The 25,737-nt window shown below is 48.3% G+C and overlaps 1 protein-coding gene across 1 annotated transcript in view; it reads left to right on the forward strand.

Moving 5' to 3' along the window:
* The window catches only part of NSUN2 (NOP2/Sun RNA methyltransferase 2), a 1,120,965-nt gene that overhangs the window by 105,083 nt on the left and 990,145 nt on the right, over positions 1–25,737 (forward strand). Inside the window, exon 3 of the mRNA XM_069613723.1 lies at positions 14,902–15,006. Coding sequence (XP_069469824.1) covers positions 14,902–15,006 — 105 coding nt within the window. The remainder of the gene's footprint in view (positions 1–14,901; positions 15,007–25,737) is intronic.

The following is a 25,737-nucleotide window of genomic DNA, read 5'->3' on the forward strand; positions in this document are numbered from 1 at the left end:
TTGCTTTGATGTCACCAAGCGCGCCCCCACCACCCTCCTCCACCCGCCCATCCAGCACTGAGAATTGTGAGGCGTCCATCATGGAGCAGTCCCCAAGTGGTAGAGTTTTGGCCGGGGTCTCAAAGTGTAGTTTGGCCTGCTGCTTCCCTGATTTTTGCGACTTTGCCATCCTACTGAACACGTTTCTGGGTCTGCTCTGAAAATGTTTGTGTGTCTCTGGCACACCTGGCTCTCCTCTCCACACCGCCCCCCCTCCAATGGAGGATTTGGCAAAATTGTAGCCCCCAATCACCAGTCTCTCCAGCAGACCTGTGATTTAAAAGCATGCAATTCGAGCCTTGGCACCAGCTCTGCAGGTGGGGGCGGTGTATATGTCTCTGTGCCCTCCTTTGCTAAACGCACTGGGGGTTCTCCCCGGATCAGGGCTACTGATGTCTCCCCAACGTGTGGTCTTCAGCGTAGGTTCGCCGGGTATTATCTCACCGTGCTAGTCCACCCAGAGAAAGCCAGGGGGGCCCTGCATGTGCACACTGGAGGGCTCCCTTCTGGGAACTGAACCGGAGGTGTGGGAGAGCCGTCGAGTAGAAATGTACGAGTTGACCCGCCTCTCCTAATCCGCTGCTGCCCCTTGCAGTTGAGGCATCTAGCCCTGTGCTTACTGTACTATTGCGGCTGGGATGAAGCTGGACTTTCCCCAACTCCGCCTCCGCTCCTTTGGCACAGATCCCTGGGCGACTGCTCTGCTTTCTGCAGCACGCTAATCACCCATACTTGTTCTGTCAGGTCTTGGCCTGGCGCGTCCACCACCTTCCTCCCTAGAGAACCCCCACAGCAGCGGCCTGCCTCTGGTTCCGTTGAGCACACATTTGCTTGTCTCTGGCCTCGGCTGGGTGCTCCTCTACTCCGCCTGCACCCATGAGGAAATCTCGATGGTGGGCTTTGCCTCCAGGGGATGCCGAAAATGGTATTCACAATTCGAGCAGTTTACAGGCACTTATGTCCATCAGTACGTTGTTTCAGGCAGCAGACCTTCTCCTGCATATCCGATCCAGTGTCAAGATGATTGCCTTGCAGACGAGGCAGGATAGAAACCGGTTTATGTAGCATTAGCCCAGGAGCTCAGACTCAGGGCCAACTTAACTGGGCTTTCTAGCACCCTGCCACTCCCTGAGATGAGGTTCATTTTGACTGCAGCAATATGACAAAAAAACATATCTCTTGGCGAACCCACCTCATTAAATCTTCAGATGGCTCCTGGAACAGCGGCGAGAAATTGGACAAAGACTTCGAGAAGCTGGTAGGGATGCTCACCCCCAAATGGGGGATAGCCTCCAGAGTCCACTATATCAGGGTGAGAATGCGAATCGTGCCCCTAGCTTGGGGCCACAAAAACATCTACCCTGTGAGACTTATAATTTACTGTGAACCCAGAGACTCAGCTAAATCCGTCCAGTTCGCGCAGCACCTCGGCAAGGGACGAGCAGGACTTGGTCAGGGTGAGCAACACATCACCTGCGTAAAGAGACCCCTTATAGTCCATTCCACCTACTTGGTTCCCCGCTATAGCCCCAATAGCCCTGATTCGGCTAGCAAATGGTGCCATACTCTGGGCAGAAATCAACAGACAGCGGGAAACTGTCTGGTGCCCCTAGTGATCGGTAAGCTGGATGACAAGGTCTTGATGACCCAGAGGGATGTGAATTCACACAGCCTATGAACCCCGGACCAAACCGCTCTAGAACTCCTCGAAGGTACCGCCAGTCTACTATTGTCATATTCCTTGTGGGCATAAAGCGCGATAATCCCCATATCTACCTCTGAACGCTGCCATACCTACAACAGGTTCAGGACCTGATTCACATTGTTGTGAGTATTGCGACCCATAATAAATCCTGCCTGATTGTGAGTCCAGGGAGGACATCCATCATACGACTGGCTAAGATCATAGAGAGACCATCTCTGAGTCTGTGTTAGTAAGGGTAATGGGGCGATAGGAATCTCACAATACCGAATCCTTGCCTGGCTTGGTGATCAAAACAGTTGTAGTCACACATTGAGTGAACCACCATACCAGAGACCCGAAAAGAATTCTAGAGATCCACCAAATGAGGGGGGACCCAGAGTGCACAAAACCTCTTGTAAAAGGGAACCGTAAATCCATCTGGAATGGTTAGCTTATTTTTTTAAGGACGCAATAGCCCACTCCACTTTAACCAGCAAGATAGGTGCCTCCAGAGATTCCCGATCTTCAATGGATAAACTATGCAGATATGCACCCTGCAAATAATCCACCTGAACTTCTGCCCGAACAGGCGCCCCGCCCCCAATACTGTCTTGAAATGTGCCTAGAAAATCCCCAGTTTTTCTGCCTCACCCTATTGGAATACCCCCTTCCCATCGTACAAGGCTAACGGATTCCGGTATTGAAGTTTACGCAGCTTGGCTACCAGAAAGACGGTTGGCTTGATTGTCATTTGCATAAACATCTTTGGTCTTTATCATTGCCTGGGCCGTTCTGTTCACCAGGTGCGCCTCCCAGTTTTTTTACATGCCATTCTGAGTTCATGCAGTGCCTTATGGGACCCCAATTGCTTGTGCTGCTGTTGGGCCTGACTACCTCCCCTTCAAACCCTGCTCTGATCACTTATCGCTCTCTAGTGTAAGCAGCAGATCTGCTGATGAGTTTGCCCCTGATGAAAGGAACCACCACTCATGTGTCGATCACCAAACTGCACCCCAGATTCCAGGAGTACCACTACCCTGCCCTCAAGGACCACTCATTAACCCCTTCCTTGCAGAAAACCTCACTCCCGCCCACAGGTCACATTGCAAACCCTCATTGTATTCAGACTTTTCTGACCAGCCTCTGCACCCGCTTCCCCCTGCCCACTTTCTGCCACTTCTGTGATTGTGCCAGGCCGGGACCTGGGCTCAAGCCCCTCACTCTCTGGACTTCCCTCCCCCACCATGTCTGAGTTACGCAGGCTCTCTGCATCCTTCAGCGTTCGGACCACCTAGTGCTTCTCCTGATGAGGAAAAAAGTAGTGCGGTCTGAAAGCCCCATCTGTAAGGCACTTTCCTGGTGCGCAACTATTCAGTCAGTGGACGCAGCGCCTTTCGCTTTGCCGTGGTCGTTGATGCTAGGTCCTGGTACAGAGAAAGTGTCATGAGGCGAACCAAGGGCCTACCTGCTGCCATTGTTATACGTCCTCTAGTTTAAAGAAGTGGACCCGGGACAACACATCAGCAGGCTTGTCCTGGGCCAGAGTGGAACGGGTTCTCACCCTCTGAGTCCCGTCAAGTTCAATCTCAGAATCCTCCGGATATTCCAGAATAGATCGGAAGAGGTCCACCGTGAAAGTAGCTAGGCCTTAATTGGGCACCCCTGCAGAGATGCCTCGTGTCCGAATATTATTGCTGTGGGAGCGATTCTCCCCATCTTCCTGTTAGTTCTCCAGGGCATCATAGGACTGCTCAGTGTGTATCCTCTACCTCCGAAACCCTGTTCTCAGCTTCAAACTCAAACTCTTAACTAATGCCAGGATCTTGTGGGAGAGTTCCTCCATGCTCTTGTGGATTTCTTTATGGATTTTGGCCAACAGATCCTGCAGGTCAGACTTGGTGGATATCTGTGGTAACATAGCTGGGAGTGGATAAACGGCATGAACCTGGACGACCTCAGTGCGCTTGTTTGTCTGAAGACTGCAGCATTGTGGCGATAACCTCTTGTTTCCCTGGCTTAGGAGTTTTAGCCATATCGGACCTATAAGGCAGCAGCGGATCACACCACTGCAGTGTCTGCACCACCAATGGGCCAGGGCTACACTTCCAGTGCAGCGCAGCCACTTGCTTCTGTTGTGCTGGGTCGACTGAGCCCCCAAACGACTCCCTTAATACATCTCCTAATGTCGCCACCACTTTGGGCTCCCAATATTTCCTGACGTTCAACCTGAGTTGTGTATCTTCACTCTTTAGTGTTACCAGCGGGATTTGGGGTAAGTTGTGTCCTTGCTCAGAATACGGCAGGTTCTTTGCCATATCTCCTTGCCTAGTTTCAACAAGAGTGGAGGACTGGGGTCTCGTGATGCTGCTGTCCACACCATCTCTTTCAAAATAAATGGGGTGCATGCTTGTTGTAGTAATTCGGTGTCTTGGGACTGTTCATCCGACAACCAATATGTGACAAATTGAAGTTGGCACGCTACAAAATACGCCTTGAAGTCGGCAACTTTATACCTCCCTGCTCGTATGGTCTCTGCAATTTCCCCAATGACATTCTACATCACAAATTTTACCACAGGAATCTCCGGCAGATAGTGTTCAGTGTCCTAAAAGAAAATCTTAGGCATATTATATGTGACATTTGTGAAATAGTGGTGCAGCCTTTGAAGCACCACTATTTTCAACAACGTTGCCCTTCCCATTAAGGAAAGTGGCAGCTTGGCCCTAAATTCCATGGATTTCTATTTTATTCACCGCCTATCGCATGTTTAGTATATGTTCTGCCTCCGGGTCATGGAGCACGTTAATTCCCAAATACCTGAATGTGTCAATTTTCCATTCGATAACCCGCTCCGGCAGCGTGCCACTGGGTCTACTTAAATACCCAGCCAGGGGGAACAGACATGATTTGTGCGCATTCACTGTAATGCTGGAAAGGTCAGCATAGCGCTCAAACACATCCAGTATATATTGTAAATTAGTGTCTGGGAGTTGTAGCTAAAGGAGCATAGTATCCGCATACAGGGAGATCAAGTGTGTGCTACCTTGTATCCTGCCTCATGGTATTCTTTCCATAAATGCACTGCTAGCGGCTCTAAGGCCAATATAAACGGCATAGGAGACCATGGGCAACCTTGTCTAGTGCCCTTGCCCAATCTCCATTTCTCGGATATGGTGGTGTCTTAACTCTGGCAACTGGGTAACTATATAGTAACTTAACCCATTTGATATATGTAGGACTCTTGCCTTAACAGTGTCAAGAGAGGCTACTGCCATAAGCCGGACACTGTCATGTGTGCGGTGAATGACATGGTGCAGTCGCCTCCCATTACATTCAATGTTCCTATTCGGGACATAACCTGACTGATCAGGGTGTACAAGTTTATGCATTACTGGCTTTATCCTATGCGCCAACAGGGCTCTAAGTATCTTCCCATCCTGATTGAGCAACGAAGGGGGTCTGTAAGAGCCGCATTCAGTTTCTGGTTTGTTGGGCTTAAATGGGGCAATGATTGACTCCCTTAGGGACAACTACAAAATACATATTATCCAGCGATTTTGTTCAGCATTACTAATAGGGGGGGCTTGACCTTAGTTATGAATTCTTTGTAGAACTCTCTGGGCTTTCAGTCTGCCCCCGGAGCTTTACCCGTTGGAAACCCTCTTATAGTGTACCAGCTCCTCTGCAGTTATGGGGGCTTTCTGCTTAGCTGCCTCCTCCGCATCCAGCTTGGGAAGCTCTATCGATTCAAGGGCTGCTTCTATATCGAACTCTTGAGTGTCTGACGTTTCCTCAAACACTTGTTAATCTCCTGTGTCTCGCAGACCTCTCCATTCCCTGTTTCAATCGCTCTGATCATTTTGTGCTCTGTTTCACTTTTGTATAACCAGGCTAGTAAGAGTCCTGCTTTGTCCCCTTCAGCATGCTGTTGTTAAACATATTTCCTATAGCTCAATTTACCTAGCCTGTACCAGTTTTCCATGCACTCTTGCTGTAGGGCGATAACCTCTCGAGCCTGCTCTGGGCCTCAATTTCCTTTCTGCTTTACGTAGATCGCTTTCAATTGCGGTTTGCGCCCAGTTCGCTTTGGCTATTGCAGTCCCCCTGATCACGACTTTAAAAGCTTCCCATAGTGTACCTGCTGATGCAACACTCCCCGTATTATGTATAAAGTAATTTGCACGCCCTTTCTTGGGTGTTCCCGCAAGGCTGTGTCTTTTAAAGACTCACTTCTGAGTCTCCACGTTGAAATGCATGCCCTTAGAGGCGATACCCACCATGTAACCACCAGCGGGGCATGATCTGATACCTGTGCTTTATATTCTGCCCTCTCTAATTCCCCCAAGGTGTCTTCCCTTGTGAAGATATAATCTAATGTAGTGTTTAGTTTTTGAGAAGCAGCATAATGCAAATATCCCTGGGTCAGCGGGTATAGTGTATGCCATTAAATCCGAGAGTTTAAATGCTCGCAACAGTGTGTTCAGGGCGTTGGTGGAGGGAGCAGGCTGAGTGAACTTGGTATCAGATCTGTCCAATGCCGGATTGAGCATACAATTAAAGTCCCCTCCCCATATCAATGTGCTGTCTATATGCGGACTGATTCGTAATATGCAGAAGTAGGCCTCAGTTTTCTGGTTGGGTGCATATGTTAGTTATACAGAATTCTCTGTTCCAACTGACACCGTATTACGAACAACCTGCCTTCTGTATCTTGGAAAGTCTCGAGCACCATCTGGGGTACCGACGGTGCTACACATTAGTTCTCCCCTCGCATATGCGTATATGCAGAGCCCAGCGTTGTAACTCACCGTTTTTTAGCCAGAGCCATTTGCTTCTCCTTGGTGAGATGGGTTTCCTGCAACAGTGCAATGTCAATTTTATGACGCTTCGGGTAAGTCATGCTCGTGTTAAGTTTAATATAACTGTTAAGGCCCTGAAATTCTAGGACGCTATTCGAAGTTCCTCCATTGCATTTAAAGATTCCAAGCATGCTAATATACAAGTTCAACATTCTCTGTGTGGACCTATAGGCAGCTTCCCAAAGTACTACCTCAACTCCCCCCTCCCTCCCGCCCAATAATTGCCCAGCTCAATACCTTGTGCTCAGGCATCCCCATCCCCTTGTGCTCGGGCATCCCCACTTCTTGGCTCAGCTCCAGGGTCTCGTCCTGGTGCTTGGGGCGCAGTGGGCGGATACGTAACTACTAGTGTAAAAAATAAACCAATCCAATCTTGGGTGTGGTATGTTCCTTCGTAGTGCGATGTGGGCACCACAGTGTTCACTCCTGTCGTGTCAAATTTAGTTCCAGAGGTCTCCATCTGGAGGGCACGCTACACTCAGTCCTGCAATGTCTGACATCCCATGTCCTTTAATTGCTGCGGCTCTATCCACTTGTTTCTGCCTCTCCGCCTGTCTCTGCACCTGTTGGCAAGTTCTGTGTCCATCCATTTATCTGCGTCCTTTTTTTTATCAAAAAAGATAGCGCGGCCTTTGTGAATGATCTTCAGTCTGGCTGGATATAGCCACATGTACTTCAGGTTCAGCACTCTCAGCCTCCTTTTGACCGATGTATAGTCCATCCGTTACTTCTGTACTTGTAGGGTGTAATTCTGGTATGCAATTATCGTGGCCCATGCACGTTGGATTGTTCCATCTTTGTGGAAGTGTTCGAGGATCTTTTCCCTGTCACAATAGTTCAGTATATGGGCTTTGATTGGCCTGGGCGGGGGTCTCCTTATCCTGGACCTATTGCCTGTAGTAAGAGTCTCTATAAAGTCGGTTGGGTTTGATCCTTCCTCTGCTTCTGGGAGCCCTATAATTTGTACATTGTTGTGTCTGGCTCTACCTTCTGCATCTTCAGCCCTTTCTTCCAGATTCCGCACCGTTGCTGCAGTACCCTGACCTCAAGCCGCTAGTGTTCTCCGCTACCTCCTTCTCCAACTTTCCTGTGTGTTCATCCAGTGATCTCATGTCTTGTCTCAACAAGTTTAGATTTATGCTCATTTTGGTCTCCAGTGCTTCTTTCAAGGAGGCTATGGCTTCCAGGATGTGCTGATCTCTTCTCTAAGGCTGTAGGCGCAGAGGTCGCTTGGGTCGTGCTCTTCTCTGGGTACCCTGTTTTGGTGCATGCCTCCAATGTCAGTTGCTTTCCTTTGCCTTTCTGGGCTTTGGACGCCATAGCTAGATATCCGTCATGCTCCTCCAGACACTTCTTGATAAACTTGCTGCCTAGACTTAATGATTTCTCTGCTGTGCGTCCAGTCCTTTCTGGCAGGCTTCACCACCTTCTTGCACTGTGTCCTTATGTCTCCCAGTGCGGCTGCTAGTTCAGCATACAACTACTCTGGTTTACCAGCCAAGACCGCTTATTCTATATCAATCCCACCATATGTCACTTCCGTTTTGTCTGTCGCACTGAGTGCATTCTGTTGAGTCCTAATGACTGACCACCCTTCCTTCCAATATGCTGATGCGTTAAGCAAACCTCTCATGCTTTGCAGCCCGTACAGTATGTTGGAGATTGTTAACTTTGAGTCATCAGTGTATGGCTGCCAGTACATATCAGCAAACACAAACTCAGCCCTACCTCACTGTTAGGCTTTCACCAGCTAGTGTGGGTTCACATGTTCCCACTTTCCTGTCAGTTTAGTTCACTTAAACCACAGCACAAATTTGTGTCCAAAGACTTGCATATATGGTATGCAGCTGGGTTTGCAGCTTGTGCTGTGGGTTCAGGAGATAACACTGTAAGGCAAGCACTAGCTCATGTCTGCTCCTCCTCCACGTGGACATAGGGCTGCACCAGTCGTTTCCTTTTTGTGTGATGGGCTGCTGTCTGCTTAGCTGCTATACTGTTTGTTTACAATGGACCCAGCAGGGTTGCCGCCGCCGCCAGCCTCATGGCACGAAAACAGATGTCTGGCAGCAGCCCTGGCCCCTACATATTTTGCGCTGCTCCTCACCCCAGCTTCACACAATCTTGCCAGCGCCTGGTTTGTACGCACCATGTGCAGCCGTATAACAAAGCCCTCCCTCGTGTGGCCTTGCCTATGCTGCAGGACCTCACATGACTTGTGCTCCATTTATTTTTGCGCTGCGTTGTGCAGCTGAGCCGTCCTCTCTGCGTCCGGCTGGTCTGTGCCAGGCAGCTAATTTTCTTCACATGGTGCCTCACAGCGTCCTCCTTTATTTCCAATGTTTCGCCTCCTCGCAGGCTATCCCACATGTGGCTTCACTGGTTTAATGTGCTACAATGTATCCGGGTGCACATTTCGGAGTGCATGTCCTTGCAGTAATCTCCTGGCAGCTACACAATAGCCCACTCTCTGCTACTTGTTATTCACGGTTACAGTTAACACCTCGTATTCCTGTGGGGCTGTGATTGTCAGCACACCTGGGTGTAGCTCTATGCGTCCCAACTTCATCCATATGGTCTTCATGCCAGTCGCTTTTCTCTCAACAGAATTTCCTGGTCATTGCCAACACAGCTTTCGGAGGAGAAAGGGGGGGGGAGAAAGGGGGTAGAAGATGGGGAGGGGAGAAGGGCACGTGACCCTTAACGAGTTCAGCTGTCCCGGATCTCTCAACTGTCCACTATGGGCTGCTGCCGCTTGAGCACACATGTCGGGGATTTGTTCCGAGGGTCACCAGCTGTGTGCAGGTCTCCGTCCTCTCCGCCCGCCATCTTTTTCCCCATTTGGTCCGGTCCCGGACTTTAGCGCACTGCAGGTTCCTTTTTGTTTTTCTCAGCTGTGCACGCCTCTTTCGTGTACACGGTGCTCTAACTTCAGGTATGTAGATATGCATATACCTCCGTTTAAGACCAGGATCAATGTCAGATCTCAGGAGCAACAGAATTCATGACCTACAACATGGCTGCTTGGCCACACCACAACCGTCTCCTTCCATGATGCCAATTTCACACCAGGTACTCCCACTTGTTTGCAGCTGCTACCATCGATGGCCAGTTATAGCCTCTACGGCTGTGCCTGGAAAGTACTACCCCTCCCACCCCCCCCCCCCGACTACATAATGCCCAAACTGTTGGCATTGCCAATGCTTGTTTTTCAAATGCCCCTCCTGCCTGCAGTAGTTGGACTAGGGGGGGGTCAGGCAGCACCCTTCTTTTGGCCCTATTGATTGGGCAACCCCAGCTGTCTGTTGGTCTACCCTGGCCCCAGGGTCCTTATGGGTCCACAGTGGTCCTTACTGCCGTGGCTGCTTTCAAAAGTCAACTTTTTCTGTTTCTGGCATACAACAGTTCCGCTAGCTATTTTTGTATGCATCATAAGGCAGACCATCTTAAGTTTTGCTTGGACTTTAGGTAAAAGGCCCACGACAAAAGAATTTGCTGTCTCTTCTTGGGCAGTCTCATCAGGCTTAGTGAGGCTAAGAATGTTTAGTGAACACCACTTTAAATCTGAATAGTCCATGGGGAATTTATTCTTTACACTTTGAGATATTAGCCCAATTGGTGTTCCTCTGGCATATTTCAGGAATTGTAGCTACTGTTCTCTCCTTTGCCTGAACTAGGACATCCCTGCCGCCCAGGTCCAGCACTGTGTTAAGTCAGATATAGGAGACTGACAAGTGGACATTTGTCAACACAACTCTTTGCAATGAAAGAAAACCTTTTCTAAGCCCTACCACTATGTTCCAAAAATAACAAAACCTATGCTTCTCAGGATGTCGAACAAATTAACTTGGTCCTATGCTACCTTTTTTAATATCGGTCTTAACACTAAAAGACTAAGACAATCTAAGTTATGACTTGGAATAGTGCGGGTCTCCCCTTAAGTTAAATAGGTGGTGGCTGGTTTTCTGACCTCCACCAAAGAGTTCTCAAAAGTTGCTTCTGGTTCCCGATTTGGTGGATTCAAAGTATAAACTTAAAGTTCTTTTCAGTAGTCTCTGCAAGCTCTCAGCTCAGAACAAATAAAAAATAAAGGCCACTTACTGCTTCTTTGCTTCTTTGACACACTACTGCTCTATCGGTTAGTCAAAACAGTTCTTGGTTTATCCCCTTCCCAGGGATATATTGAACCTAATGAGGTCTTCTGATTTGTGCCTCTTGGTCCTTAAACTTTCTGCTTGTTCCTGTTTGGGTATTCCTGCTTTCGGCTTCTGGTAAGCCAAGGGCTTGCTAGGCCCGACTTATGTTCTGTCCGTGGTCTTTTCAAACCCTTCCTGGGTTCTTGCGATTATTAGCCCTGCATGGGCTACGGGCCTGGTTGGCACTGCTTGGGCTGTCATTGCACTTGTGGTTTTGCATACCCCCTTCAGGGGTCTTCTGAATGTCAGCTCTGTGAGGATTGCATGGTGGTTTAGCCTCCCTTTAGTTATGGTTTCTCTGGCGGTTTTGTTTACCCCCTTCTGGTGTCTTCTGCATGTTAGTTCTGTGTGGGCGATAGGCCTGCTTCACTGCCCTCCACCTGCGTTTTGCGTCGCACCGCCGCGTACCTTCACTCCAGAAGCAGGCTTTGGTTGTTGAGGCAGTCTCCAGGGCGTGCATGGACATGCTTCCTCGTTGTGGGTCCTAGATGCATCGTACTAGATTTTAGTGTTGACCACCCTCCTTGTTCATTGCTGGCATTTGTCTAAGAGGTGTCTGAAGGACCGTGGGCGGGGGGTGGAGGACTCCCATTCCGATGAGAACTCCCGTTTCATTGTACGTATCCTGCACATATGGGAACTAGAAAGACCTGAGGGGTCTCTTCCATGTTATTGTACATCCTTTGTTCGCGGACAACTTATCTTGGGGAGGTGCATCGATCAACAAATGTCCTTCCTGCTGCTTCTGGGCCTCTGTAGCACCGCGACTTAGTGTTAAAAGGTTAACTGCCCCGGAGCTGATCTGCTGCTGTTTGTCTTGCTCTCACAGCCGTCCGCATGCTAGTGAAAAGCTCAACTGTCTCTTCCACTGATTCGCTCTCGTGTTCTTCCTGCTCGTTCTTTTCTTTGCCCTGTATCATCTGGGGTGTTCAGATGGTGGCTCTTGTTCCCCCCGCTCTCCCTTGAACTCTGGTATTGTCTCTCCTTACAATCTGTCATTAACTTCCCATAAACCCCTAGTTTTGCTGTTATTCCCCTGCACTGTTGCCTCTAACCATGTGATGAACATTCCCCACTGTTTCAAGGTCATTTTCTCCTTTTGTGCCTCGAACGCCGCCTAAGTCGCACCTTGAAACACTTGTGTATAGGCGCGTTACAAATGCCATATCATATCATAAGCGCTCCTAATTTGTCCAGATTAAAAGTATCCTCTATTAGACAATGTGCATGTTTGTTGTTTCAAAATGCAGTCTCTAAAATAAGCAGTGCTGTTGAATTGGGTAAACACATAATGGGCGGGCGGCCCCTTTGGATGTTCACCGCCTGCTTAGATCTTTGTCCATTGCTGCCCCTGTTCTTACCGACTCCATGTTTTACGGCCCGGAAAGGGACTTGATTACTAGGGATGACATGGAGCATTCCTGAAGGGGACACTCAATCCTGCAAGCATTTGTCTTTCCATATTTAATTAGACATCAGTGCTCATCATCCCAATGTCCCATTTTTAATGTATGTCTTCTACACTATATAACCGCAGAATATCATTAATACCGTTAGGTACATTAAGGGAGCCACCTCTTCTTTAGACACAAATGCATTTGTTCGCCCAAAAACAGACCATGGAAGCAGCCTACCTATTTAGATCCTGTATATATTTGCCCAGTTTATTTCAGGGTCAAAATAGGAAACCATTAAAAGAACCACAGCTATAAAACAGGCAGACTTCAAAATCAGAACAACCTTTTCAACCTAAAAGCTCAATCGTGTTTCAGCATAACCCCTAAATAAATCCTAGCTTAGCTTGTCCATCCATTTGTCCTTTAACGGACTGGCTGTTCACTGTGTGGCCTTCATGCATGCTTACCAGCCCTGGCAGTATCCTCAAGAAAAAGATTGAGAATAATGGCTTGTCATAAGTCATACTGTTATTTGTTACTTTGTGTTGCTTTCCTGTGTTGTGTGAGGAGCCATGAATTGAATGTGGATACAGGGTTCGTGAGTTTGGCCACAAGCCTTTATTAAAGTAAAAAGGGGTTTGAAAAATGCCTCTCTAGCCCTACTCTGAGAGGTATTGCCCTACCTAAAAACAAAACTAAGGGACTGTACTGTTGGTTGTCCAAAGTGCTATTCTGGTCCTCACATTCTAAAAATCAACTCTAAGGTGAAAATGGTCATTTCTTTGGCCTTAAAGTGTATAGTTCAAAAAGTAAATGCCTATCTCAAACATAAACTTTCCTGAAGGATAAGTTTCCCAGTTCCAGAGGGTGGTTGCCTTCACCTGGATTTCTCTTCACTCTGCTTTATAGTTTTAAGGATGTCGATTCATTGGGTTTCTTTTGATCAATAACACAACTGGTATGCAAAACAAATTGGCCGCATGCCTGATTCTTGGTAGGATACCTCGTGTACTCTCCTGCCAGGTTTCTTCTCCTCTTTCATATATTACACTCAGTCCTGATGTATCCTTTTCAGGACCTCCCCACGTGATAAACGTTATACTGTTCAACTTGACCCTGCCTGGTACACTCCTTTACCAGTGATTTCCCATATGAACAAACTTGCAACTTGAATCTTCCTGGTATACTCCCCTGCCAGGGTTTTGCTTATATAATTACATTGCACACATTTGTATACTTGACAGGCTTACTTTTGTCCTATTTGCTTCTTTAAGAAATATGGAATCTCTTGTTTTTTCTGATATACTTCGTTTACTGATGCTGTCGGTAGTACTACCGAAATGCCCCAGGGTCCCTGCTCCCCTTGGTTGCTTACCTGCCCCCTTTAATGTGCGTCAAACTTTCCACTGCAAGCCTGCATCTCATTTACGGCATCATGTTTTCTTTCTCTGGGTTCACTGCCTCTGCTTTGTGACTTCTGTGCCCCTCGTGGCTCCCTCTCACCTTCTTTGAGTTTCTCTCTGCTCGAGCAGCATGGAGGCTGCCGTTGGGTACCCGCGCACGCCAGGAAGCCTTCTTTCCCGTTCTGGAGTCCTCCCAGCATACTGTCCCTTGGCTTCTTCTGCGAGCCTGTTGGCTCCACGGACCTTGCAGCACCCCAGCGGTCCCCCAGTCAGCACCGAGAGGACAGGACCTCTCAAGCCAGCATCCCCCTTTCAGCTGTAGCGATAGTAGATTTGAAATTCCCGCTTTTAGCTGCAGTTCCCCAGTGAAGGAGCCTACAGCTTCTTTCACTGTTCTGGTTCCCAGGAGTACACCCCTCATTTGTGGCCACAGCGGTTCCCAGTGTTTCCCCAGTTCTCCACAAGGTGTTCGGGTGCAAGAGTGCCCCCTTCTCTAAAGCAGCAGTCCAAGTCTCCCCCCACCAGCCCCCTTCTTCAACAAACTAATCCTTCAGCCAGGTCCTCCAGGGAGTGCCTCTCTCATACTTCCCGAGTCTTTCCTTGCTTTTATACCGGCTCTGGCCAATAGGATTTTGGGAAAGACTAGACTGCTGTAAGTTGTTCTTACTTTTAATCCTCATGACTCCATTCTTCTCCCTCATCACAGTATCGTTCTTAGAACTCACTAGTGAGTCATTAGGGATCATCCCCGTAGGTTCTGGGAAAGGGATCTTGTTTAGTTTACTTGTATTCCTGCTCGTCACAGTACTTTTGGAGAATGGTGGGATAAGCGATGAGCCCATTATGAAGTGATTATCCCTAGGGTTGAAGGGGGTCGAAGGTCCCTTAATTGGCAGGGAAACTGTGTCTCATCTGATGTCTTGCCGCCCCCCTTGCAGGTCGCCTCTCGTGATCATCCCTCAAACAGCCACCCCCAGGGTCAGATTCAAGTAGCGACTGACATCCCCTGGCACCTGAGGAGAAAGGTCACCCCCGGGAAAGAAGTGACTTAATCGGATTCATCACAGTAGCTTTTCTGCTTTGTACCTATTGTAAGGTGGAATTTAAGTTGTTTGGAAGGTGCTTTCTAGCAAAACTTAGTTTTACAGGCAAATGGAGTACAACTAGTTGGCTATTAAGTTCTTATTCTCTGAATTAATACTGTTTGTGTTTCATTGTTTCTGTTCATCAGGCTTGCACCTTTTGCTTTCAGGATTGGTGAGCAGCACAACTTGAAAGTATATATATATTTTTCTTTCAACTGTTCCTTGATCTTTTATTTTACAGCCATGCAAAGGAAATTCTACACTGTCTGAAGGATAAGTACTTTAAGGAGTTGCAGGACCTAGAGGTGGATGGACAGAAAGTGGAAGCACCACAACCACTAAGCTGGTAAGTAAGAACTTGTAAGAAAGCCCTCCCCCTTGTGAATAGGTAACATTTCCTTGTATAGGAAGTTATTCATTAATGTGTAGTTAGTGTTTTCTAATTGTAGGTACTGCTTGCTTTCCTGGGTCTCTCCGGTTTCCCAGCCTGTAGCTTCAGAATGTAAATAACTCTGAATTGTTCTTAATGATTAACAGAATAGTTTAGCCTCCATATGTTAGTCATATCTTTGAGTAGACATTGAGTGAATTAATGAATGGGAATTAGGTGCTGTACACACAGCCTGTGCTATATGCTGCAAAAACCTACAGGCGCCCAGCTGTTAGATTTTTCTAGTTTGCTGGTTAGTTTTGGTATGAACTGAAAATGTCTGTTAGCTTTTCAGAGTCTTTGCCCTGTCTCTGCAATTGGTTGTGAAGTGGGACACTGTTTTTAGAGATGCAATGAGAGAATATTCAGTAGCAGAAGAGCAACATGTCATGTGAGTTCCTGTGTGCGCTTTGACCAATCACTGGGGCTTTCTCCCCACACCTAACGAATGCTTGCAATTTCTGGCAATCAGTATGAGTAACTGCTAACCACGAGTTTAAATGTGGGGAATTGTATAGCATTTTAATAGAAATTGCTTTAATTTGACATTTTTAAAACTTGCTATTTGCACTTGTTTTTAGGGGCATTGCAGAGCTTCATATTCTTAGCATACAGCGCCTCTATGCCTTAGGGCTGCAGTGCGCTTTACAAATGTAAAAAAATAAATAAAATATTGCTTTTGCATTTTAGATTAGTGACAGCAGCAAGGATATAGTGCTCACGCTTACCGCATCGCTGTCTTCCTATGTTTTACAACTGTAACGCTGTACTAGTAGTTTCATGTCTGTTCGGGCTGTAGTCCTTCAGGACTAAGTTTCTCAGCAGCCTTCAGGGCACCTAAGGCACGTAAGCGCTGGCGCATTGAGAAGGCGTCTGTTTGTGCCATATTGTGCCCACAAAGTACAGGTGAGCAAATTTCCTTCCTGCTCTTTACAACTTTAGATCTTGAAGGCATTTTATTGTAGTACCTTTGTGTTTAATTTTAAGTTCTCCAGCATGTGATCTGGCATGGATTCACATGCTTATGAATATTCCCTGTCACCAGGCTGGGAATCCTCAGTAAAAGAAAAAAAAAAGTTTCACTTTCACTTTAAATCTGTGTTTCTTCTCTAAACCAATCGCTGTCTGGGTCATACTGCCCCCATCAAATGACAGTCCTCTCCCTAAGCTTCACCCCGGGTGGCCATCTTCAGATTTTTACCGCAGGCTTCAGTTTTGGGAGTCCTCAAGTTGCTCTCTGAGCTATTCATGTTTTTTTGCAAATTATTTACCCAAAATAGTTAAGTTTGAACGATTTTTATTGTTTTTAAAATGTATTTATTTGTTTATTGTCTTTGACAAAGGCCACAGACCGGCGGTCGGGCTCCGCTACCGGCGAAGATCTTCATCCAGTTGGATCATCAAAGTTTAGAGAAGGCCCGGCCTTGTGCCTACATTGCCCCTTTAAGCATGGATGAAGAAAAAAAGGAACTGTCGAAGCCTCTTCAAACTCTGCACAAAGTGTGGTTTAAGAAACCTCTTTTTGGAGGATCGGCACCATAAATGCGTATACTGCCTGCACCCGGACCGCAATGAGGAAGGATGCGGCGTGTGCTGTGGTGTCTCAAAGAAAACCAAAAAAGACCGATAAAGCAGACTATCGGTGTAGCTCAAATCAAGCTAGGCCTCTGATGCAGGACCGGCCGGTATGAGCAGCATTGTCCCTCTGGGATGAGGTCGATATCCTTTTGAGGATGCCCCTATTGCAGGGGTCCAAAAGAAGGCCAAAGTCTGCTCCGCTAGCTCTACCGCTGATGCGGGTCCCGATTCAGACTAGATAATTGCCATCACCGTCAAACTCTACGGTGAGCCTGGCAACGAAAGGAGCATATTTGAAGAGAGTCACTAACCCCGTGCAAACTCCATGTGTCTGCGGATAATCCGTCAAGAGACAAGTCGATCAGCTAAGACTTGGCACCATGCCAAGTCAGCTGAGTAGACCGCATCGTCGACAAAACCAACCACAAGCACTTAGTCGTGTAAGACAGCCATGTCCACTACAGCTCTGAAAGAGAGGATCCAGAAAGGAAGTGACGACTGCTCAACAGGTATCCTTGCCTCTAAGGTGAGATATGGCTGCGGAGACTGCAGCAAAGGAGCCAGGGACAGGGAAGATCAGGTGACCGCTCCGAGCCGGAAACCTCCTGAGGGAAATACTCCCACCTGTGGAGCCTCCCAGGCACGTGGACCAGCATGCTACTTTGGGAAGATTGGAGCAGATCTACTTGAGTACCAACAAGGGGAGAATGAACCTCACAATGGGTGCTGCTCAGACCACGAAGGGGGAGGATTTGGGGGAGGAGTACCTCAGTCCCATGTGCCGAAGAGATGCATCGGCGCAGATCTGACCCCGCTGGCTCCGTTCACCCCTAGACCTAGGGACGCATCTCTGGACATTCTATCAACCCTACACACACTGGTCACCGAAATCCAGCAAATGATGCCTCCATCGCGACCTGCACCTCCACAGGAGGCTCCAGAACGTCTGAGGGTAAACTCTTCCCCTGCAGAAGAGAAAGCCAAAAGGGGGCGCACGGGTCCTTGGCATCAGCCGATCCCTCGGTCACCTTGTCACGAGAAGACTCCTGAGTCCCATATCCGTGCACAGACACAGCTACCATGGCTACTGGTACCGAGGAGAACTGCTTCATCGCGGCTGATGGGGAGACTCCACATGTGGACGAGCCCCATAGGATCTTTTCATTTTTTCATGTCAAGAGGCTTTGAACTGTTTCAGTTGGTTCCAGAGGAGACTTGGTGGGTTTCCTTTATCAACGACGTGAATCGAGGAAAAAAAAATGTGCATTTCCTTCCTGGACTACATCTGGGAGGAGGGCCTAGCCCTAATGAAAAATCCAATTGTACAACCCGCACACCCCCCCCGCCCCCCCCGCAGCTTCCCCCACAACCAAGTGGGATCGATTGTAGAAAAAGTACAGGGTGCCAGATTCAGCTCCTAGGTGCCTAGGTCTCAGCCCTCACTGGATACTGTGGTCTTGGCCGCAGCTAGGAAACGCTTGAAGAACCAGTCCTTGGCAGCCATGGTACCTCCGGACCCGGAGGGGAAGAATCTAGGTGGGATGGGCAAGAGGATAATTTACACGGCAGCCTCTACCATCAAGGCGGGGAACGTCCTCGCAATTATGTCCTGTTAGGACCGGGAATTTTGGTACAAGCTGGCCCCTATCCTGGACTTCCTGCCCGAAGACAAGAATGTCGAGGCACTGGAACTCTGCCAGTGACCTGCTTGGGGTCTTCCTAGGAGGAAATGGTGAAAGCCATATAAGGCAAGGTGCAGCGGTGGTGCGATCGATCAAGTTGCTTCTGGGCATGTCGTCGGCCTGCATCAACCTTGTTAGCCTCTGCAGACTGCGCGTGAGATCTCTTCAGGTGTTCCTGGATGCGGGTGAATGCAAGTGTCGGGGGAACTTTATGAAGATCGCCCTCAACAAGGAGTTCTGCCAGGCGATAGTCGTGGGGTGTTTGGCAGCATCTCGTCCAGGGAGCTCCGTTTCAGGTTTCTCTTTACCAGTAGACTGTCACCATGGTCGCCTCTCTAGAGGGGTGGGGAGCCCACACCGGACAGTTGCACGCCAGAGGGCTCTGGCAACCTGAGGAAAAGGACCTGAACATCAACGTCCTGGAACTACGGGCTGTATTCTGGGCCCTTGAGTCTTTTCTGCCATCTTTAAAGGGCAAGGTGGTGAGAATCTTCAGACAACACCACAACCATCTGGAAACGGAGTGGGAGGTGAGGGGAGACCCGCTCACAGGCACTCTCCAAGGAGGCCCAGGACTTCATGCAGTGGGCCATATATCAAGGCATGTTCCGTTTCACTTGACGTGAGTCAAGAACATCATAGCGGACTCGCTCAGCAGGGAACTGCTTTCTTGCTATGAGTGGGAGCTTCGCTAGGACCAGGTTGATCTTCTGTTCGACAAAGGTGGACAACGCCCAGATGGATCTTTTCACGACGGCGGCGAACACCAAGTGCCAGAGGTTTGCCATCAGGTTCCCTCAACCAAAGAGCATGGCGGATGCGTTCTTGTGGGAGGGACGGTTCCTGTACGCTGCCCCCCCCACCTCCCCGTCTCCTCTTAAGAGTGAACAACACTCAGTCCGTGCCACTGCGCGATGATACTCTTCGCCCCAGCATGGCAGAGACAAATCTGGTATCTGGACCTGCTGCGTCTCAGTGGCCCCATTAATCAGGCTACCTGTGTCTGTCCAGAGAGGCGGGAGATGCTGCATCACAACCCAGAGTCTCTGAACATGAGGACATGGCTCCTGCAGCACTAGAGTTTAGGGTTTATGCTCTACCCGATTAATGCAAGAACATCCTAGCAGGGCCTCGTCAACATTGAAGTGCAACCGGCATAAAAGGAAACGCTTCTCTGTATGGTGCAAGACTAGAAGATTATCCTGCTGCGGGTCACGGCCCTGCAACTTCTGCCAGACTTGCGGTACTGGCTTATGCCTCTTATCAAGGTGCATCCTTCCGCCATATCCAGGTACTCCCGGCCTCCAGGCAGACCGGCGCTGTGGTCTCAGACTTGTTAAGATATTCCTCAAGGGACTCTTCAGAACCTTCCTGCTGGTGAAGTTACCTCCCCTGGCCTGGGAGCTCAATGTGGGGCTAAGTAAGCTCATGTTGGCGCCTTCAAACCTATGCATCAGTTTCCGCTCCAGTTTCTCTCGTGGAAGACGGCTTTCCTTGCGGCCATCACCTCGGCCAGGAGGGTTGGGGAGATTGAGGCCCTGTCTTGCTTCAACTTGGTACTGCGTGCACACCCCACATTTATGCCAAAGCTACCTTGGGAATTCCACCTCAACGCGCCTTTGGTGTGAACCCGGCTTCTTCCCGAATCCGCCGTCAGCGGAAAGGGCTTTGCATTTGCTTGACGTTGCTTGTGCATCGAAGTTCTACATGGCACGTACAACATTTTCAGAAGACATCTTAGTTGTTGGTCAACTTTGGACATGTAAATCGAGGGAAAGTCTTTGTCGAAGGCTTCCATCTCCAGGTGACTCTCAGGCTGCATCATGCACTCATTGACTGGCAAGCAGGCTACTGCCAGGCCTTCGGGGAACCCATTCCACAACAACGGCGTTTCGAATGGATTGTGTCCTCCCATGTATTCCTCATCTTGGAAATATCCTTACCTTCAGCTTTGCTGCTTTGGAAAGAAAGGGCGCTCTACTCGAGGCTGCGGTGTCGATGTCCCTCGGTGGCATCCATCGAGCGTCAAAGTCATCCGCTGCATAAATGCCTCGAGCCCCGCCCGTTGGCCTCAGTTCTGTTTTTTCCGTTCGCTTCCCTTCGGATCGAGAAAACTGAGCTTCTGTTCGGGAAAATGTCATCATCAAATCCTTCCACGCCAAAGACTGGATTAAAAAAAATGCCAGAAATGTGGGAGGAAGATGTTGCTGACTGACCCCCATTGGAATTGCCTCTGGTGCCTCGGTTCCGACCACCATATAGAAGAGTGCAGTTCCTGTCAATCGATGACCCATAAAGCATTAAAGGAACAGAGAGGTAAATTGGTGGTGGGGGAGGAGTCCTTGACGTTTTCTTCAAGCGGGGAAAAGACTTGGCCGAGTCTTCTTTAAGGGGGTCACAAACCCAAAAAGTCTAGGTCGAGGAGTAGATCCAGGAAGTCCTCTTCTTCCTCAAAAAAGGCGAAGAAAAGACCACACTTGTTCGCCCTCTTCCTCTGTCGTCTGAGGAAGTGATCACATGTCCATCAAAACCTGATTCCCCAAGAAAGTGGGAAGCCTTCAGAACATCTATGCTAAAGATTTTTGTAAATGCGGCCCAGACCCCCTCAAAGTCTAGCGAAGGCCAGGCCCCTGCTCATACAAAAAGTGACAGGGGAAGAATTAAGACAAGAAAATCTGACGAGAAATCGTTGAGGGTGTCATCCAGAGAATCTTCCACGACGCCTCATAAAAAAACACCTACCGGTGCAAAAATATGTGGTAGTACACGGTAAAATGGTGTCGGATACTCATCCGCCATCAAAATACTCTTCGAAGACTTCCTCGAAGCCTCTGTCGAAGGCGATCGAGCACAGGGTGTTGACAAACCATTCCAAGAAGGTTACGTCTAGTGCACAGTCAATGGTGTCGAAGGCTCCTTCGACAGCGTTGACCATTCCTTCGACGGTGTTGACAATTCCTTCAAAAGTTACCTCGACTGTATCGAAAGCGATGCCTATAACGTAGATGCCCTTGTCGACGTCTTCATTCATTCCTGTTGCAAAATCAACATTTGTGTCAGTCTATGCCACCTGAGAAATTATTTCAACCTGAAAGTAGGCAGGATTTCTTTAGAACCATGTCCTCCATTTATGAGGGAGGTTCATCAGGGGAGGAAGATGTTTCACCAGCTGGTGTGGAATTTGGAACAAAGGTCCCTGAGGAGTTGATTGAGTCAATCTAAGATGGCAGACCTTATGAGTGCTTGCAATCAGCAAGTGGTCTGGACACATCTCCAGAATATGAATTTGAAAATCCTGACCCAGCTGAGCATGCTGATATAGGATACAGAAAGTTAACGAACAGGGTAACTGAATTTATGGGCTGGAGCAGAAATTCACCTGTTTTATCAGGAGGATGATATGACTGACATCCTTTCGGGGGGACCTCAACAAGTCCCCATACTTCCTTTTCACGTAGCTCTACAAAGGAAGGTTAACACTACATGGGGGGAAAACGGAGTATATTCCGGCAGTAAATAAAAAAAAATTTTTTTTTCAAAATACAGGCCGTGTTCTTCAGATCCGGAATATTTGAGCAAACGCCCATCACTTGAGAGCCTTGTAGTTCAGGCGGCTACTTTTACTAGGAATGCAGCATATCCTACAATTCACCCAGCTGGGGATGATCAGCAGATCGATGCATGGTCCCGAAAGATTTTTTTTCTTTGTGGAGCATGGCATTAAAATCTACAAATGTAACTTGCACCCTTGCAAGATTTACATACACCCTGTGGGAGTGTATGACAGCAGTAGCTGAACACATCCCCGAAGGTGAAGAACAGGAAGGTTTCCTGTCCATAGTAAGGGATGGAAAGGAGGCTTCGGGGGAATGCCTTCAATCAGGTTTGGACACGGCTGACCATATCAATAGGTCCATGGCATCTAGTACAGTGCTACGTAGGTTTGCGTGGCTGAGGAAGTCCAGTTTTGCATCGGATGTGCAGACAAGATGTCTCAATATGCTATTTGACGGCTCGAGGTTGCTCGGCAGCAAGGTGGATGAATGTTTGGAGAAGCTGCAGACCTCCAAAGCGGCAGCAAAATCACTCAGTGCCGCTATACGACAACTGCCACAACGCCCCTACACAGGCTCATCTTCCTGGAGGGGTCGTCTCTTTGGAATTTATTCCTCATTTGGCCTGTCCCCTTCCTTTTCCAGTCAAAGGTGACAAAGGAAATTTCCTCTGGGGCGAGGAAAAGGTACTAGATCTGCTCAAGCAACGACAACTGTCACTTCAGCCGCTGCTGCCGCAAAGCCACTCTGAGGTTTTGACCCATAAGACCCTGGTGGGAGGCAGGATCTCGCAGCATCTGGAAGAATGGCGGGGCATTACTTCAGATGCTTGGGCACTGGAAACAGTATCCCAAGGTTACTGCCTTCCTTTTCAAAAGAAACCTCAATCACCCACCGGGATACAACTCTGCCAAACATCCAGACCTGCTCCTGTTGCAGGAAGTCTTAACACTGCTACAGAAAGGTGCAATAGAACATGTACCTGTAGCGAAGAGGAAGAAGGGTTGGTATTCCCCATATTTCCTCATACCAAAGAAAGACTGAGGATTGAGACCCATCTTGGAATTGAGAAGCTTGAACAAGTTCCCCAGGAAGGACAAGTTCAAGATGGTCACACTTTCTCAGATCCTTCAGGCTCTCCAACTCAAGATGGTTGGTATCATTGGACCTTCAGGTTGCTTACTTTCATGTGCCAATACATCTCAAACACAGGAAGTACCAGAGGTTCGCGATTGGCAATTCTCACTATCAGTTTCGAGGTCTGCCTTTCGGGTTGACTTCGCCCCAAGAGTTTTCACCAAGTTGATGGCGGTAGTGGCAGCGAGTCTTAGAGGGGGGGATTCATGGCTACCCCTACCTGGACGATTGGTTGATCAGGGCACGTTCCCCTGAACAAGCCCATAAGCATCTAACCAAGACCTGCCACTTCCTTCACAGACTAGGCTTTTCTCTGAACTTAAAGTCAAACATGATACCATCACAGAAACTCCAGTTTATCGGAGCAGTCCTGGATACTTGCTTGGGGGAAAGCCGCGCCTCCCGAAGAGAGCTCGCCACATTCTGCAGATGGTAGCAAAGTTCCAGAATGCCCAGCATCTACCGGCCTTCAATTTTCTGAGGTTTGCTCGGTTTTACGGCATCCTGCATTTTTCTGGTGCCAGAATGAGGATGAGATCCCTACAGTGGGCCCTCAGGACTCCATGGTCCCAATATTCAGGGCAAATGTCAGATCTATTGCATGTTCCAGCCAGAGTGGCACAGGATCTTCGATGGTGGGCTTGCAACGACCATGTCCTCAAGGGAGAATCTTTTTGGCAACCATGGCTGGAGATAACGGTAGTGACGGACGCCTCACTCACAGGGTGGGGAGCTCACACCGATTTGACAATCAGCGGTCGTTGCTCTCAATCGGAGTCCAAACTACACATCAACCTATGGGAGCTGAGGGCAATCGGACTAGCGCTGAAGGCCTTCCTGCCCTCTGTACGGTGAAAGCCTGATAATGACTGACAACACGGTGGCCATGTACTACCTCAACGAGAGAGGAGTAGGGTCACTACCACTGTGCAGAGAAGCTATGCAGCTCTGGTTCTGGGCAATACAAGAAGGGATCTCTGTCGGCAGTTCATGTAGCCGGAGAGCAAAACGCAGCACGGATGCTCTAAGCAGGCAGAGCAGTCTCCCACGATTGGGAACTAGCTCAGGAAGTCCTTCAAGAGTTCTTCACCCTTTGGGGAACCCCTCAAGTGGATCTGTTTGCGACCAGTGTCAACAGGAAGTACTAACTGTACTGCTCAATGAAATTTCCTCCTAGGAGCTCTAGGAGACGCGTTTGTGGTGGACTGGGGGTTTCCACTCCTGTACGCATTTCCTCCACTCCCTGTGATCCCTCAAGTAATCAGGAGGCTAAGGAGGCTCAGCAAAACAATGATCCTAATTACCCCCAATTGAGCCAGGAGAACCTGGTACCCAGACCTTCTGGACATGTCCATCTGCCCTCCAAAGTGTCTTCCACAAAGAGAGGACCTGCTCTCATGAGAGGAAGGTCAGGTTCTCCATCCAGAGGTCAAGACACTCAACCTTCATGCGTGGCTTCTGAGAGGCTGAGATAAAAGGATTGGGACCTTCTGGATGACGTAATGGAGATTTTGCTTTCGGCCAGAAGACCAGCAACTAAACCTCTGTACCGGTGTTATTGGAACAAGTTCAGTAACTGGTGCAGAGATAAGAATGTGGACCCTTTTCAGTGTAATATTCCCACAATATTATCTTTTCTTCTACACTTGGCCAATCTGGGGCTCCAGGTTGGTACGATAAAGGGTAATTTAGCAGCGCTATCCACCTTAAAGCGCTCCTCTGAGGAAGAATCTTATTTTAAAATACCCTTGATTACACAATTCTTAAAAGGGCTTAATAATGTGTTTCCTCCAATACCTTTTCAAGTACATGTGTGGGACTTAAACTTGGTATTGAAGTTCCTCACATGCATCCGTTTGAGCCTTTACATTCTTGTCCGTTAAGGTTCCTTATTTTAAAAACAATACTTCTAGCGGCAATTGCATCAGCCCACAGGATGAGTGAGTTGCAGGCACTTCCTAGCAGACTTCCTCACACAGTCTTTTACAAAGATAAGGTTGTTCTTGGAGTCAAACCTTCTTTTTTGCCAAAAATTGTCTCAGATTTTTTCACCTGTCACAAAAAATAACACTGCCTGCTTTTTACGCTCCCCCTCACGCAAGTAAGGAGAAGGAAAGACTACATAGATTAGACCCTAGGAGGGCTTTAAGTTTCTATATTTCAAGACTGGCAAAATGACATCAGTGTGACCAACTCTTTGTGGGATACACTGGCCTTAAATTGAGGATGGCAGTGACTAAGCAAACCTTGTCCAGATGGATCATTTTGGCTATAACTGAGTTATAGATTGGCTGGAAAAAGATCCTACTGATGGGCTGAGAGCTCATTCAACCAGGGGCATGGCGACTTCAAAGGGGTGTCCCAGTGCAAGATATTTGCGCAGAAGCACCTGGCCATTCATGCACACATTAATAAAACACTATGCCCTAGATTCAACTTCTTCACAGGGAGGTCTCTTTGCTAAATCAGTACTTCATTCTGTACATGCTTCATGCAATGGACCCAGTCGCGTTACTTAGGCCAGAATGGTTTGAAAACTCGCCTGTAAACCGGATGGCCAAAACCATCTCAAACAAAAAAAAGGCACTACATCGGACATAATCACTTACAAAACTGAGTAAAACCCAGACCAGAAAAACCTGAGTAGAAATTTGGACTCTGGAAGACTGAGGAAGAATTGTTTTGCACTCTCAAAG

This window comes from Ambystoma mexicanum, chromosome 5p, assembly GCF_040938575.1.
Source record: "Ambystoma mexicanum isolate Mex_15411 chromosome 5p, UKY_AmexF1_1, whole genome shotgun sequence".
In the NCBI taxonomy this organism is placed as follows: domain Eukaryota; kingdom Metazoa; phylum Chordata; class Amphibia; order Caudata; family Ambystomatidae; genus Ambystoma; species Ambystoma mexicanum.